The following is a 17,225-nucleotide window of genomic DNA, read 5'->3' on the forward strand; positions in this document are numbered from 1 at the left end:
AGCCATTCAGTCTACGCAGCCGCAGCCAGTGAGCGGCCGACCGTGTTGTGTGCGCGTAGCGAGCGCAGCCGCAGCTGGCGCGATTCATTTCCTAGTTTCGCGCCGATCGAGTCCTTGCACAGAAACTGTCCTTAAACGGGGAACATATAATGGGTACAAGGCGCCTCTAGCAGCTGGCATGATGCTGGCCCCCGAGGTATTTGCAGCACCGGCTATATTCACAGTTTCCTAGGGCTCCAGACCAAGCAGTCGCACTCATGGGTTTCGTCTCCGTCGAGGTGCCGTCCACGACGGTCGTCGCCTCTGCCAGTTACTGGGCCGACGACAGCAACTGGCTACTGCGTCTTCTCGTGAATTTGCTCGGCTACGCGACCATCATCGGCCCCGGCGCCCTGCTCATATGCTACGTGCGGAGGACGAAGTGCTTGGAAAACCAGGGTGAGTGATTGACCGCCGGAGGCCTTGGTATGAACGGTGCCGCCGGTTTCCGCGCTGAGAAAAAAAGCTGGCGGTTCCTTGGAAACTGTGTTTTCTTTTTTTCCACGCTCTAGTGGTCACGGTTGCGAGGGAGGTGACCAGCGCAGCGCCCACTTTCATTGCCCCGTTTTCCCCTAGGCTGTGCCATAAAAGGCTGCGGCAGTAAAACTCGATAGCCGTGCATGCGACGACGTCGTTCGACACCTGCAACTTTCTTTCCAGCTCGTTATGATTGCACGGCATTCACCACGAGCGAAGCGCCAGTGTCGACGCATCGAGCTGTTCTTGTAAATCAACCGTTTGCGAGTAATTGCCTCACGGGTTATTTATTTCGATTTGCCGAAAGGCATTTAAGGGCCGGTTGTACGGGTGAGGTTTTTTATTTTGATTATTCAAGCACTAATTTACGACTACCGTTTGCTTTCGTTTGCGGCGCAAGCGTGGTTTTCCAGCCTCGCGTGTGCGCGCGTGGCGTTCGCGAAAGTGACAGCTGCTGCTTCTGTGCCGGCATGTCCGTCGCGCGAGGGCCGTCGTGACGTAGCGATGGGTGGTGCGAGCTCTACAATGCTACTTGTGCAAAAAAAAGAGCTCGCTGGCTGGCCGACAAAACGTTAAAAAAAGAAATCGTGTGTGCGACGCAGACGTTTGCTTTGAATGGTACACGGACGTGGCGTGGGTTGAACAACGTGTAAAGAGGGCTCCCCTCCTTTTTCTATTGATACCAAGTTGTCAGCGATTCTACCGTATTTACGTGGAAGCGCAGAGAGAGTTTTCGCACAGGTAATCCCCCCCTCCCCCGCTTTTTTTTTGTTTGGAGAGTCATTATTTTTTGCAGCCTGCAAAAAAGGTGCGAACTTAGCCAGTTATTGTTCCCTGCAGTAAAAGTCAAACTAGAATGGCGTTAAAGAAATTTCAGGCAGCTAATTTAGGCAAGCTGCACTCAAAGGATTGACGTGCCTTTCCGGGACACCTGACATTTTGCACGGAGTCAGCACTAAGTTGCCAAACATGACGATGGGTTTTTTTGATAAGCTATCAAAGGATAAAACTATTTGCAGTGTTTTCCTCATGGGCAATTACGTTTGCACAGTGTGGGTAAAATCACCGAAGTGCTGACTAGTCGTGATTGTAACCAAACAGAATGACGTGCCAAATCGCAATCATTTTTAAGAGGCCATTTCGTGCATACACATTGTATTATATGGGCAGTGAAACTGACAAGGTTATAGTCATTAACGTGGGGCTGCCAACAGAATTTATGTGCTGTGTTCCTGGGGCAGCTCCTCTTTGGGTTCCGGTACAACATGCATCATAGCCCAGCTCTAGTTCCGGTGTGTTCAAACACAATTATGGTGTGTTCAGTGCAAGAAACTAATTAGTCACAACACACTCTGATTGAAACTCCTGCGTGCAGGTGAAATCTTGAGATTAGAAACATTCTATGACATTGGAAGAAAAGAAAAAAGCTATTTCTCACAAGATATGTACTGCAGGCTTGCGTTAGTATTGTCCGAGTTGACCATCCAAATCGGAGACACTTTTTTGAATAGTGAACACTGAACAAGCAGAAACGAAAAAATTAACTTGCATCACTCATCCACCACTCATCATTCACTTGCATTACTCATTCGCTCAAGTAACTTATTCCCTCTGAATCACTCATTCACTTGCATCGCTTATTCACTCACCCACTCCACCAGACATCACTCATGTCACTCATTCACCTAACTCACTTGGGAAGCTCTGGAAGTGCCCAGAGTTCTTGTCAAGTTACAGGAATGATCCCGTGTTTGCGTGCGATTCCGGGTTTTGCGACCCTGAGCCACAGCATCAAAGCCCCTTCATGCAAATGCCAATTGAATGCACTGCTTATGGTACTTCTCAGTGAACCACATAAGCCGAAGCACCGACATCAGAGTGTGGTGCTCTCAGCATTGAGGTGTCTGCGCTCCAGCAGGTTATTTCCAGGGGAACTTTCTGAAACATTTGCACGAACCGAGCGCCTTACAGGAGTCCCTCAGCCTGCCTGCAAGAGCAGAATTGGTTTCCAAGGAAATGAAACAATAAGTTGATTTTATCAATGTAGTTGAAACTACCCGTGAAATGCAGTGGCTTTCACGGGTACAATATGTTCTAAACTGTGTTCAGTACTGGAGTACTTGTACGTATTATGTAAAATAAATGTTGAATGTGTTCAGGTACTGAATCAGGTAACAAATAAACACTTGATGGTCCAAACTACTCAACGGCATCTTCAAATAAAAAATGAGCCGGTTCACGCTTCCCCCAGGAAGTTGTTGAAATATGAAGATGAGCCTTCGCAAGCCTGCACGCGGGCAAACGTTCTATTCTGTCTGTCTGCCTGTGCCACAGTACAGGAGCCTGTGCATGCATTCGCGCACACAAATCTGAAAATAAGTTGGACACTGTCACGCCTCATAAATGCATAAAACAAGTTGCTTCAATCACACGAGCCAAAGACTAGCCAGGATGCAACCGTTTGTTCTCTAAACATGCCGAACAAATAGTCCTAATCATTTTTGGGTGAAATAGTTGACTTGCATAATTAAGGTCAGTTCCACGCCACATATTAACGCTGTTCCTGTCATATGGCCTGGCCCCACTTGCATGATAAGCAATCAGTTTTCTTTAGTGACAGAAATGTCGCACTACGAGGGTCATCCTATCTTCTCCTTCAGTTACAACCAGCTAGTGTCCCTCAACCCAAGCACGTTGGGATCGTTAGGCAAAGCCTCAAACACTTACGGCCCTAGCTGCCACTGCTACTGGAAATGCGAGTCGCTATTATAGGCTGCTACGATGAGTGGCCTAAGACGTTTCACTCTTTGCTACCATGCCAGGTTCTGCACCGAGAAAAGCAAGTAATGTCTTTTATCATGCCACATTTTATAATGCTGTCTAGTTAGTTAGTCAAAGTATTCTACTTCTTTATATCCTAGGTTCTTAAAAAAAAAAAAAAAACTTTTTGACCAAATTCCAATCAGACATGATTCCTGGTTGCACCAGTGCAGTCTGAACTTTGTAATGCTGCACTAATCACGCCTGAATAAAAGAAATAACACCGTTTCTGAAATGTCTCATAGGCAAACATGGCTCATGGAATTCTCGCGGGGGGAGAGTGGATTTTAAATCACCATCAAAGCTGCAAAGCGCAATCAACACTCTTCTGAGTAAGTCCTATGATTCAACATACTTATTGGTATTTCTGAAAGCTGGGATTGTAAAACCACTTGCTGTGAAGTTAAGGTTTTGCATTGTGCTTTCTCACACCCTATTTCTAAAAGATGAATAAGTTACGAAATATGTGGGAGAAAAAGGTCTCAATAAGTTTGGCATTGTTGTAATTATGATACTGCATCAGATATACCCTCGGTCGTTAGTGGCCACATAACAAGAAAATTGTGTCAAACAACCACGCCTGGGCATTTTGGCTAACTGTGATGTTCTTTGCAATTATATTAACATTTTTAGTGTGCCATGATTAACGTTTATAGGCTGCATATTTACACCCTAATTTCATATTGTGTAATGGTTGTAGGGGGTGTGCAAATAGTGATTTTTGATTTCAAAGCAAATATAAAGTGAATAATGGTTTTGTTTGAACAGCTGCGAGTTTTTTTGAGTATAAGCAAATATTTAGCGGCTTACAATAAAAAAAAAACCTGCAATATCTTACGAGTGCTTCAGTAGCTGCAGCCCGAAGGGAAATCGAAGGCTTGCATAAAAGGGTTTGCAATTTTTTTCTGTGGCATAAAACAAATATACTGAGGCTATTCTGTTGCTTTTAGTTATATTTATGATATATTTTATACGGGGGCAGATGTCATCTCATGTGTTGACTTCAACCACAAGGCAATTACTTGATATATCCCAAAAAACTGCAGTTTACACACGTCTCCTTTAAAAAAGACGTAAAAGGCAGTTTCATGAACGTTCATGTTAGTTCTAGGGAGAAAACTCTTTGTATGGGGCAACAAAAGAAAATTAGGCTCAAATTTAAACACTCCCAATTTCTCTGCTTTGCACTTTACCGCGGGTGCGAACATTTCCCATTTTTAACAGTTCTTTTATATATATACAAAAAACACTTGCGCCATGAATGTCCCACATGCACGCACAAGGATCTTAATCATAATTATTGGTTTAGCAATATAAACGTGTAAAGTGTTGAGTCCAAAGTTGCGTGATAACGAAAGTTGCATAGGCAGCAAACATTGCTAGTTCTGCGGTGTCGATGTCATCTTGTCAAGAAATCATTATCTCGTTGTCTAGGAGTGTGAAATATAGGACTTCATCACTTATAAAAGCAGGAACATTAAAGGCTTACAAGAAAAAAAAATCACGGAACCGGAGACTCTGTGAGTACGCAGTTAGGCTTTTTTACCCCGAGTGCGTTTAATGGGGCGTCCTGAGAGGGCATTATCAATTTGCGATAAGGGGGGCGCAATGCGAAGGGATCAGAGGCGCTCCCCCAAAGCGGTTCCCCTCAGCCGCCAGTCACCTGTGCATGGTGGGGAAAGCCTGTCGCCGCTAGCAGAGGAAGCCGACGCATGTTTTACTACTCGGTTCGCAGGCTCTTCAAGTGCATTACGTGCACTTCCCAACTAGCTAAAACTCGTAAAAAAAGAGCACATTTTCGCATGTTTTTAGTGGGGCATTCCTAAGTTTCAACTAGGCATGATTCTATGTAACCAGATTCCATGTAACTAGTATTTACAGAACGGAAACAACCTTTCTGTAGTTTCCAACCTTTGAATTCTTAAAAAAAATATCCGAGGCTTTTAAATGATGCTCGTTGATTCTAAGCTGAGGTGAACATAGCATTGATCGCTGCGATATATGAAAGTTTTGAATATTCGCATACCTCTAATTTATTGTGCCCTCTTCCACACTAGAGAAACTTTACTAGAAGAATGTGTTGCTTAGCGATTTGGTGGGTACCTCAGGACACGATCTTAGTACTAAGAGGACACACATGAAAGGTGACAGGACAAGCACTACAGACAAAGGACAAGGCAGCACTTGTGTTGACATACGCCCTCAGGTTTGCTATAACCAGTGTCCAGCAGCGTTGGCTATGGTGCTTACGAGAGCACACTGGTCTATTGCCAGGCTGTGACGCCGTACACCACACCGTTCTGCGCATCGTCCCTTCTCAAGTGTAACCTGGGAAATATCGAACACGTTTGCTCAAAGTGTTCCACACCACATGCAACATGTGGAGGATACAGCGAGAGAAAGGATGGGGGGGTCAGTTAGAGAGTTGGAAACCACTGGCCTCACCAGTAATCCGAACAAGCTGACCCCGCCCCCTCAGAAGAGTTGCGGGTTTGCCTTTGGCCAGGCATCATAATGTTGGAGGTTGGTGGGAGTGCTCCAATCATGGTGACGAGAGAAAAAATGTGATACGATCAAAACTGTTATTGTTGTAGGCTGCTTAATTCATCTGGTTAGGAAATTTTCGTGCCTTGTCATTCTTGCTGTGCTAAAAGAAGAAAATAAAGATATATGGGATGATGCATAATCATTACTGGTATGTGTTGCGTTGTACTGTTCTTTTGTGACCATCCCATTGTGCTTACCAGTGACCATTGTTTTCTGTACCCTATTCATAACAAAACTGTTGCTGTAAGATTGCTGAATAACTTCTAAGAGGACCTTGTGTATCCATGTAAAATATTCTTGTACTTTACGCACTTTTTCTATTTTGTGTGTGTGTGTGCCACGGGGCACAGGCCCACCTAGCCAAATCCTTGGGGCTGTTGTCCGTGCCCCTGGCATTCGTAACACCAATGCCGAATGAAGTTTCTATTCAATTTGGTGTTGGCCAATGAGCTTGTTACACACACGAGCAGATGTGGGGTGGTTGGTCGATGGGTAGTAGTTTGGACACCCTGCACAAGGTACTTTGTGCGAACACGCGTGGCGACACTGCGGGTCCCGAGCTCTCGTACTGCAGCTGTGTCCAGCTGCGATGGGGAGCAGTACTGGGCCTCTGCTGACAGCGGCCTTCTTGTGGGCAGCAAAATGGCTGGCCAGAATGCCACTGTGGCCACACTGTTTGGTAGTGTAGGTGTCTCGCCGAAAACCTTGGACACACAGACAGGCAGCAAACTGCACGTTATGAGATTCCCCTTAGTTAGACACAATGTAAAACAATTGAAGCAGTTCTACTCTATGTGGAAGCTGTGAAGTGCAGAGCAGTGGCTGTGGCATCCTCTCTTGACCAGTCTCAGCATCAGCGTAGAATTGGTACCACACGTAGTTAAGAGAGGGTGCTGCAGCCCCTGAAATGGCCCGTAGGCACTGGATAGAGTTTCATTAATTTGGGGTTCATCATCATCATCATCACCAGCCTATCTACGCCCACTGCAGGGCAAAGGCCTCTCCCAATATTCTCCAATTATCTCGGTCCTGTGCCAACTGTGACCAATTTATCCCCGCAAACTTCTTGATCTCATCTGCCCATCTAACTTTCTGCCGCCCCCTGCAACGCTTGCCTTCTCTAGGGATCCACTCTATTACCCTTAATGACCAACGGTTATCTTGCCTTCGCATTGCATGCTCTCCCACGTCCGTTTCTTCTTCTTAATTTCTACTAATATGTCTTTAACACCAGTTTGCTCCCTGACCCACTCCGCTCTCTTCTTGTCCCTTAATGTTACACCTATCATTTTCCGCTCCATTGCCCGCTGAGTCGTTCTCAATTTAAGTTGAACCCTCTTAGTGAGCCTCCAGGTTTCTGCCCCGTAGGTGAGTACCGGTAAGATGCAGCTGTCATACACACATACACAATTTGGGGTTATTGGTACGTTAATTTATGGTTTCTTCCTTATTTTATATTGTGTACAGTCATAGACAAATGGAATGTGAACACGAAAATATGAACCGGAACATGCAAAATTCAAAAGTACCGTTCATTGAGGTCCAATAATGGTGCAATATTGGTATGTGTATTTGGAAAGCCACATTCCCCAACTTGAGTGATTGATTGATTGTAGGGTTTAACGCGCCGATGCAACGCAGGCGATGAGGCGCGCCGTAGTGGAGGGCTCCGGATTAATTTTGACCACCTGGGGATCTTTAACGTGCGCCGAAATCTCGTACCCACGGGCGTTTTTGCTTTTCGCCTCCATCAGAAAAGCGGCCCCCGCGGCCGGGAATCAAACCCCCATGTCCTTGTGCTCAGCAGCACAATGCCTCAGCCACCGAGCCGTCGCAGCAGGGACCAATTTCCCTGTTTTGTTTTTTAGCTAAGCCTTGCGTCATCTTGACTTGCATGGAAAGAAATGGAGTTATTTGTGTGCGGTGGTTCATATTTCCGTGCTCGCGTTTCATTTGCCCGTGAGTGTACTTCTTTGCGGCCCAGCAATGGCAACCGCTGTGGCAACGGCGCAGCACAGAGGCCGCCCCCAACAGTTTGCGTGTGAGCGTTGTGTGCCTGCGTGGTGCAGTGGGATTGGCATCGGCTTTGTAACACGAGACGCCCAGGTTTGATGCCGACAAGGGGCAGTGGCGATTTTTGTGAAGCCTCCGTTTGGGTATGTGATGCTGCATTATTGCAACGGTGGCTGGATATGTGTGGCCTCTGGATGAGCTACGACGACGAGCCAGGCCCTGAAAGTGTTCCACACCTATCTTTTAAACAGGACACTACAACCAGCTTGTGAGGAGTGCAGAAAATGGTTTTTAATTGTTCAAATTTTAGTTGACAGTTTGGCTTGCAACAATGCAAGAAAGCAACTTCTTGCTGTACATTGCATCCTTCAATACCTTTTAACCTGCTACTTTCGAGGCATTGGATGCTTCAGAACTCCTATCATGCCGTGCGTAACCTCACACCCCCTTAGGAACGAGGGCGTTTCTGAGGGTTTTCTTGTGTGTGCCGGGACCCTCACTACCCTCACAGGATCCTCATGTAAGGGGCACGATTTGAGGCTCCTGGTGCTTTGCAATTCTTGCCACTGTCATTGTCATCTCTTAAGGCAATCTTGACACATTTCGGATTGAGGGCTCTAGTTTGCTTTGACACTCCAGTTGTTTTGAGCGAATGTCTGAAGACCACCTCCTGGGGACATGTCCAGGACTCCAAGCAGCCCAAACCCGGCACATGCTCATCGGTGGACGCATGGTCCTCTCTACCAGCAGCTGTTGAACTTTCTTGCTGAGACCGGCCTATACAGAGTTCTATAGTGTGTGAAGCCACTTTCCCCTGTCACTTCACTTTTTTTTTTATCCTTCCGTTCCTTTGATGGCCTGTGGCGAAATGGCGCAATAAAAAAAACTTTTATTCAGCCTTAGTAGCCCAAGGCTAAAATCGCAGGCTTTGGATTGAATAGCCTGGTTTGGGCCAGCAATGCTACTTTTTTTTTAAGGCTTGGGTTTCTTTTACTGTACAATGTTCTTAGAACAGAATACTGTTCACCATGCACACTATCTTGGCAGTCTTGGCACAGGCACTCTTCTACTGGCCGTTTACAATGGAACCAAGAAGCAGGCCTGGGCATTTGGCTTTTTGATGTGATCACTGAGCGATATTTGACGAATTGTCCGGGAAACTAAAACTCCTTATTTGCCCCTGTCCCCGTACCTTGATAAAAAGTTGTGCATGCTTTTTGGCTGTAACACTTGACAAGTCCTTAGAGGTGTGGGTCACTGTGGTAAGCCCTGAACTTACACAAACACATGCAGGATCATTCTGCACAGGCATTGAAAAACGAAAGGGTGAAAAGAAAAGAATAGGAGGGTAGTGTATTTCACAAATGAGGTCTTTCTACAGCGAGGCCGTCAGCTTCTTGTTGGTTGGAAAATGCTGTGTCGTAAACAGCGAACCCGGGCAGGACCCAGCATTTCCTGCCAGCGAAGCAGAGTGCAAGCGACAAGCCCACTGAGGCAGTGGGGAACATCTTATGCCCTCTCCCATCAGCACGTGTAGTGGTTTACGACAGCTGCGCTGGGCATCCACTTTAGCAGGGCGGGATGGTGTCCGTATTTCTTTGCGATCTAGTGTTTTTAATTTTGAGGCACAGTGTGTTCTTTGAAGCTACATAATGTGTTGCTGCCAATGGGAATTTTTCGCCGATGTCAGTTTTTTTGTTTGTGAGCATCTCTTTTTCACATAAAAGCTGGCTGCATTGTTTGGGAATTCCAAGATAGCACACTAGGTGCGGTGGCATTCTTGGGAATTATCCTTGAATGTTGCTGAGGGGGTGAGAAGTGGAATTTGGAAACAACTTGTGCCAAAGAGAGAGATACTGGCTGTAGACCCACTGCACGTCGCAAGGTCACTGAGGCATGGGGGCACTGGTGGCAGCTGCTGCGGGCAAAACAGCGGCGCCTGCAACCCTGGGGGAGCCGCAACAAGTGCCTGCTGCTTTGTCAGTGAGTGCGAATCATGCACGTAGGCTATGGCAGGCGAAACCAGGGAAGAAGACTTGCCGGCTGTGAACCTTAAGCACCCTGTCCCACACCTGACATTTTGTCATCCAGCCTGTGAAGCCCTGTTTCCCTCCTTCGCGATTCCACCCTCTGTTACTGGTGTGGACCAACACAGGCAGCCTAGTCTCTCTGTTACGGTATCGCCGTAGACACACGTGGTAACCAGGTTGTTAAAGGCTCCTCTCTCCCTTGTGCTTTGCCGATGACGGTGGTGCAGTTGGGCCCGTGAGCCGAGTGCTGCGCCTGCTGGTGCTGGGCCACGAGCAGGAGAGCAGCAAGCCCAGCCTGGAGCTGGGCGGCCGCACCGAGTCGCCCCGGCCCGCCCGCTCCCTCCTCTCCGAGGCCTTCGTGCTCGCCTACTGCTTCCTCGGCCTGCAGGTAATCAGGGGGCCCCGAATGAAGCAAGAAAGAAAGCCCAATGGGGGCCGTGCTGAGTGGTGGGAGCTGCTGAATTGGTACACTTGCGATGCTGAGAATGCTATCGCGCTGCCCTTGGCACGAGTACGCAGTTAGCACAGTGCTTACAGTGCCAATAGTGCAGGAATTAGCATAGCCTCTGTCCTTGTAGTACATCTGTACACACTATGATTTTTGTAAGGTTACAAATTCCGAGTGGCGAAAAGAGATTGGCAGAGCTTGTGCAAGGGCTTTGTCGGAAAGAGCCTAAGCTAAGCTAAAGAGCCTAAAATGAATGTATCTGGGTATTTTCTTGAACTGAAGTCCTTGAGAAGACTGGCTGCGGCTGGCAAGCGCGACCACACAGGCTGCCTTGCCACTGCAGGCTGTACATCCTGCTCCAGCTTAGTTCTGGGCCAAATGATTTACAGGGGTGAATGGGAGAGCTGTTGCCCCTCCCTACTAGGACGGTACATGCATGTGTATAGCAGTGAAAGCCCAAGATCGCCAGCACACTGTCTAGGGGCTGGTTTCAGTGTTCACACACTGGTAGATTGCGCGGTACTCTCCACATATTCTCCTAGGTGGCAGCATTGCATAGCTTTCTAGCTTTCAGTTTGCGAGACCCGGCGTCATATTGTGAAAAAGTCTGAGGGAGAAGGGGTAAAGAAATTCAAACTTTCGTAATATATTTTTGAGCTAACCAATCATTTATTTTTGAATGAAAGCTTGTTTCGGCAAGTTTGTGTTTGGTGTGCGATAAACAGCCACCGGATGGCACCAAGTGTACTGCAGCACTTATGTCTGCTTAAGAGACTCGGTGACTTACTGCGTGGCACCGTCTGAGCTTTTTATTTATTATTTGGATAAGTGCCCATAAACAGCATGATTCCCTCAACGTGGTGCACAGAAGAAAGGAGAGGAAAGGGAGCTGTGTACAGTGGAGAAACAAGAGCACAAAAAATGGAAATAACAGCATTGCCCGTAATAGAACTATATAAACAGAGATGTCTTCGTTTGTATGGGCATGTTACGCCTGTGCTCTTGCTCGCATTACCTTTCAATAAACAGGATGGCAGCTTGACGGTCGCTTGTCGCTTCTTTTGGCTCCTTGCAAAGCTGCTGCAATCTGTGGCCGTCACACATTGGACATGGTGCGCACTCCATGAAAACTAACAGTTTGATCGTGTGGTTGAAAGAATAAACACTGTGTCGGAATTGGAGAAGAAAGTACCTGGCTTCCCAATCGTGCTCCCCCTCCCCTGATCCCCCCCTGTGGTGCAGGTGTCGTACCTGACGTGGGGCGTGCTGCAGGAGAAGATAATGACGCAGCGGTACTACACGGTGATGCCCTCGTCCCCGCTGGAGGACGGGGGCCAGCGCTTCGGGGACTCGCAGTTCCTGGTCTTCGTCAACCGGGTGCTGGCGTTCTCCCTGAGCGGCCTGTACCTGCTGTTCAGCCAGCAGCCCCGGCACGTGGCCCCCGTCTACAAGTACTCCTACTGCTCCTTCTCCAACATCATGAGCAGCTGGTGCCAGTACGAGGCCCTCAAGTTCGTCGCCTTCCCCACGCAGGTACCCCCCTTGGCCCCCGTCCCGCTCCACTGCATGCATGCCTCTCGCGACGGGCGACATGTGCTGCCTCCTTTGCTCCTCTTTGTAAATGCGAGCTGCCAGGGTGCGTTTTGGTGCAAAAGCACTATTGCCCTGCCTTTGTCGGTGTTGTGGGAAATTTGTGGAGACTGCCGTACTTTCCGGCTTATGACTCACTTCCGCTAATGGCTGACGTACAGGAGGTGGAGGGCGTTATGCAGGCATGCCACGGCCAATGTTAGGCCTAATGTCACGCTCTGCAGCCTATAGCCATAAGCTGGTACAGTGCGCAACACCCTTGTCTGTAACACCGAGTTCAACTTGAACTGGTTACCTCTCAAAACTGCGGACTCAAACTTGTCGCAAAAAACGGTGAGGTCAAAATACATGGTCAATACTTCAGAATGACACAATAGTTTTCTTCAAATGTTTTTCGGCCGAGGCAAGATAAGGCTACAAGTACGAAACCTGTGTTATGGACAAGGGTGTCGCCCTCTGTTCATGCCGCACAACCTGGAATGATGTTGCTCGGCAGGTCGTAAGGCTCAACTTGAAGGATGCCAAACACGAGGCCTAAGCATTGAACATTAGGCCTAACACGGTGCCTGGAAGTTCAGCATTGGGAACCACTACCCATTGGAAGAGGCACTCCATCCTTGTCAAGCTGCAAGACGTCGAAATGAAACGTTCCGCACCAGCGTATACCAAAAAGTTGCTGCTGCTTTTCTAGCAGAGTGATACATTTCTACAGAGTGGCGTGCACTCGCAGTGGGGGATTGGCTGTGCTGCTCTCGCACAATATTGCATGGTTGGTGCAGCCATGCCGTCCCTCAGTTTTTGTTTCTCAATTTTCTGGCGGTGCACACGAGCCCATTCTTCTGCAAATTTTCTGCTCTTGACGTAGTAGTTACAAAGCCTTGGCAAGCTGGTGTGGATCTTCCCTCTCCAATAATTCCGATGCTCGAAGTAAGCCAGGTAGGTTCTAGTAACGGGTTCCCCTCCGGTATATTCGGTTAGAAACAGCACCAGACAAAAAAAACACAGTGGGATATGGAAAGGTTAAATTGTTTGACTAAGGTGCAGTTCAGATTCATTCGATGAATAAAGGCACGAAAAATACAGTGGTAGTATCCACAGCATAAGTAATTATTACCGTGTTGGTCTGTTGGTGACTAAAAAGAAGACATCACATGACTGCATACCAATCGTAAGATGTTGACAGGCATCGAGGATGATGTCCTTGGTGCAATGCTGATGATAGATAATAGATTCTTCAGTTGTCATTTGAATGCTTGGTTGCAGTTGCGTGAAACACTTTGTGTGCAGGCCCACGTGAGGCTGCGGTATGTTGTTGTCCAACCCACCGGAATGCAGCCTTGTGGTGTGTGTGCTTGGGTGTGTCTCCTCTCCGGGCAGCAGTGTTAATGCGTATCAGCTCGTACTGCTGGGGTGTCATCGAAAAGATGCGAAGACTTGGCTGGTGCCCCCCTTGCTTCAAGGGGCCACAAAAATGGCTTACGTTGGCAACAGCCCATCGCATTAACCAGGCTCTGTGACGATGTGGAGAAAGTGCCAGAAAGCGGTTGAGGCGTTGCCGCTGCTTTATATGTTTTCTTTAATATCTCGAATATTTGTTTGAAGTTTGTCGTAGAATTGGCATCGCTATCGAGACGCAGCAGTCTGTTTACTGTACCCACCTTGTATTTTGTCTTCATGGCCCCTTTCATTGCCTATCCTACTGCACCTCGTTTGCAGTGAATGTTACCTGGCTATGCCAAACAGGCTATCCCAAACGTTGGTTTCATCAGTGACTTTAAAAAAGGGCAGACACCTTGCAGCAGCAGAAAAAAAACAAGAAGGGGGCCGATGTTTCTTTCCCCCTGAAAGTATAATGATGCATGCCACATTCTTCACACACTTTGCTAATTGTATGAAACTGGGTTGAACACTGCTCGATTTCTTTTATACCAAACGAGAGATGTGACATTCGAACAACAACAAAAAAGGGGTGAGGTTCCCCTCTGGTTCATCACAGTGGCTTGCGCGCAAAGCTTGCTGCTTCCTCTGGGCCGGCCCGCGTGCAGGTGCTGGCCAAGGCGTCCAAGGTGATCCCGGTGATGCTGATGGGCAAGCTGGTGTCGCGCAAGAGCTACGAGTGGCACGAGTACCTGCTGGCGCTGGCCATCTCGCTGGGCATGGGCCTGTTCCTGCTCTCCCGCTCGTCCGGCGCGGCCGCCTCCTCGTCGGCCGCCGCCAGCAGCAGCAGCAGCAGCCTGTCGGGGCTGGTCATCCTGGTGGGCTACCTGCTGCTGGACAGCTTCACGTCCAACTGGCAGTCGGAGCTGTTCCGCACGTACCGCATGAGCTCGGCGCAGATGATGTGCGGCGTCAACTTCTTCTCCTGCCTCTTCACGCTCGTCTCGCTGCTGCAGCAGGGCGCCCTGGGGGCCTCGGTGCACTTCATGTTCCGCTACCACGCCTTCTTCTACGACTGCCTGCTGCTCTCCCTGTGCTCGGCCACGGGCCAGCTCTTCGTCTTCCACACCATCGCCCAGTTCGGCCCCGTCGTCTTCGTGGTTGCCATGACGGTGCGCCAGGCGGTCGCCGTGCTCCTTTCCTGCCTCATCTACGGCCACCGGCTGGGCACGCTCGGCATCGCCGGCGTCCTCGTCGTGTTCGGCGCCGTCTTCGCCAAGATCTACATGCGCCAGCGGGCCGGCTGAATGAATCTCTCCGCTATGTGGCGCTGCTGTCAATGTCAACAAAGCCTGGCCCCTCAGGCACAGGGAAGAGAGAGAGAGAGGCTGGAGCAGTGGAGCTCTGACTCATTTCTGACTTTGTATTTTTGTGCTCAAGACAACGCTTTAGTTCTGAACACCCCGTCGCCATGATCTACCCATCCCGCGACTGCCCAGATCGGACGAGCTTCCCCGGTGAGAGGCAGAGCCACTGCAGGGCCGAAGACGCGGCCGTAGTCGTGCCATTTCCCTCCGCGTGCGGCACGTGCCAGCCGCACGTGGAGCTCCCTTGCACCCGGTGCGAGACAGTGGGTGTGGTGGTGCCGAACTCTTCCTGGTGCAAGTGGCGCCAGCGCCCGAAGAGCTCCTGGAGGTGTGCGTCACCCAGCCGGAAGAGGTGCTGCCGCATCAGGTCTCGTGACACCAGCAGCGTGCCTGGTCCACCGTGCAGCGCCGCGTACAGCACAAACGGATCGTCGTGCGACCTGCGACCACCGGTTGAAGAACACGTGTTCAGTATTGCGAAACGCATTTAATATTTATCGTTGTTATTGTTATGATTTCTCCGATAAACTGTTCTGTGTACACTGAATAAGAGCCAGTGCTGAGCTAGCGTTTCTAATTGGCCGGCGCCCTGGCTTGTGGTTTCTGTGATGCACCACCGGTGCGAGTCAGTGTAATTTTGCGACTGCACTTGCGAGGTAGTGTGAGCTCTACGCACAACGAAAGGCTTTTGAGCACAGAGAGGGCCTGAGGATGACGCTCTTTCTAGATTTCATTTTACGCATTTGCTGAAGCACCAAGGTGTGGATTGTGCTCCTCAAACACTAGTTTTGTATTTCATTTTATGCATTTGTTAAGCCACCCAGGCGGCTCCTTTTGATTTCGGTGAAAGTCCAGGTACGAGCTTTTCAAATGCTCGTTCCAGGCTTCGTTTTATGCACTTGTTGTGGTTCCTTACCACTTGCAGACTATCCAAGACTCAAACTCGTGAGAGGTTCAGTGGAACTAGTGAGCACTGTATAAAATGTGTTATAATTATAACAAAAAGCTCGCCATTAAGCGAGCTACTTTTCTAGTGAAAGAACACCGACTTGATTTGAATGCTCCGAATTATGAACACTCCAAATGCCCGCTGAATTGAAACTCCACGCATGTGAGCGACAATAAACCGGTTGTCGACAGCACAAAGAACTGAACTCTGCAAATACTGGATTAAGGATACAAGCACACTCTGTAAGGGAGCCCCTGGAAAAACCTTGCTCCAACAGACTGTCGCAGATTATTCAAATAAAATTACGTTTTTGGTAACATGCTGTTTGTGTGATGCCAAAATGGGGTTGACCATGTAAGAGGCAGCTGAAATCCAGTTTTTGTTAGGATGATTTACTTACATTTGCACACAAGATACTGCTCTCTCGAGGTGAATCCCCTCCCCCACAACATTCAGCTTCTGGTCTTGTCCTATAGTAAATAGCTTTTTTGTGGGGTTTTGCAGTATTTACTGTTATAGCAGCAGTACCGTCATTTTGCCAAAATGAGATGACGTCTTGGGGAGAGGGGGAAAGGTGAATGTTACTCAACAAAAGTCAGTGACACAATTGGAATTGCATTGTTAGCACAAGTCCACTACATCAGTTGGAATGGTCACCCGCAAGTTTCCATTTTTCGCTGAACATATGTTCTGCATCACTAATTTCTCCCTTTCATACTTTCTAGTGCCATTTGCAGCCCATACCTTCCCCCCTCCTTTCTTTTGTTTTATATGAAGCGTGTTCTGTTCCTTAAAGGCCAACTGAACTCAAATTTTCGACAACGTAAAAATAATGTCACCTAATAGTACACATAACAAGGGTGTGAAATTCAAAATACTGCGTTTCAAAGATCAACGCGCACGACGCAAACGGCTCGCGAAATTGGCGTTTTCGGAACCGAAACTGAATAGAAAAGGCGGCCATTACCGGCGGCCGGACGTGACGTACGTGAGGGAACGGAAGCGGCCGCGCTAGCTCCGGTGGCCGCTCAGAGCCGCCCTCAAATGCGTGTGGTAGCGTCGCGTTTGGCACTGTTATTTCCACGGAAGAACTTCCACCAACGTTTGTACATGATAATGGAGTTATGCCCAATTCCGGCATCGCGTTGCTATCAATCGAGATGAAGTAGACCGTCCGTCAGTAATTTTTTTCATCAGAATGACTGCGGGAGTGGCGATTCTTGGCATTGCGAGTAAAAAAGTAGACCCTGATTTACAAAGCTACCTGATCCTACGATATCGAAAAGTAGTTTTCGTTAGCCGGCGCCTCGGAAATCACATCGATCAGTTTGAAGGGAACAAACTGCAAGCGGGCAAAGATCAATCAATATTTTTACAATGCATTAGGTACAAACAGCTTCGTGAATATCGGCCCAGTATTTTTCACCTTGCTGCACATCGAGAATCAAATTAAAAAAGTGGTCTAAAACTATAATCAGCTTCCACAGCTAAATGATGCACTAAAACACTAAAAAGTTTCCAATATGTAACGCTGTTTTCTACTTCCAACAGAGGCATGTGCTGTTGAA

At 48.3% G+C, this 17,225-nt stretch overlaps 2 protein-coding genes across 3 annotated transcripts in view; one reads left to right on the forward strand and one right to left on the reverse strand.

Moving 5' to 3' along the window:
- Sll (adenosine 3'-phospho 5'-phosphosulfate transporter 1) lies at positions 1-15,974 on the forward strand. 2 transcript variants are annotated; one of them, XM_077681609.1, is made up of 5 exons: positions 1-438; positions 3,582-3,668; positions 10,154-10,314; positions 11,617-11,907; positions 14,010-15,974. In XM_077681609.1, the coding sequence occupies exons 1-5, from the start codon at positions 258-260 to the stop codon at positions 14,646-14,648; spliced, it is 1,359 nt and encodes a 452-aa protein (XP_077537735.1). In that variant the 5' UTR covers positions 1-257; the 3' UTR covers positions 14,649-15,974. The 2 variants fall into 2 exon arrangements, with proteins under 2 accessions (XP_077537735.1, XP_077537736.1); XM_077681610.1 differs by lacking the exon at positions 3,582-3,668 and having other exon boundaries at positions 3-438.
- Positions 14,751-17,225, reverse strand: part of Mldr (mitochondrial ribonuclease P catalytic subunit) — a 21,016-nt gene continuing 18,541 nt past the window's right edge. Inside the window, exon 6 of the mRNA XM_077681608.1 lies at positions 14,751-15,148. Within this exon, the coding sequence (XP_077537734.1) occupies positions 14,818-15,148 (331 nt within the window). The 3' untranslated portion in view covers positions 14,751-14,817. The remainder of the gene's footprint in view (positions 15,149-17,225) is intronic.

The sequence above is a fragment of the Haemaphysalis longicornis genome, unplaced genomic scaffold (genome assembly GCF_048455015.1).
Source record: "Haemaphysalis longicornis isolate Haplotype H1 unplaced genomic scaffold, Haemaphysalis longicornis Haplotype H1 scaffold_8, whole genome shotgun sequence".
Classification (NCBI taxonomy): Eukaryota; Metazoa; Arthropoda; class Arachnida; order Ixodida; family Ixodidae; genus Haemaphysalis; species Haemaphysalis longicornis.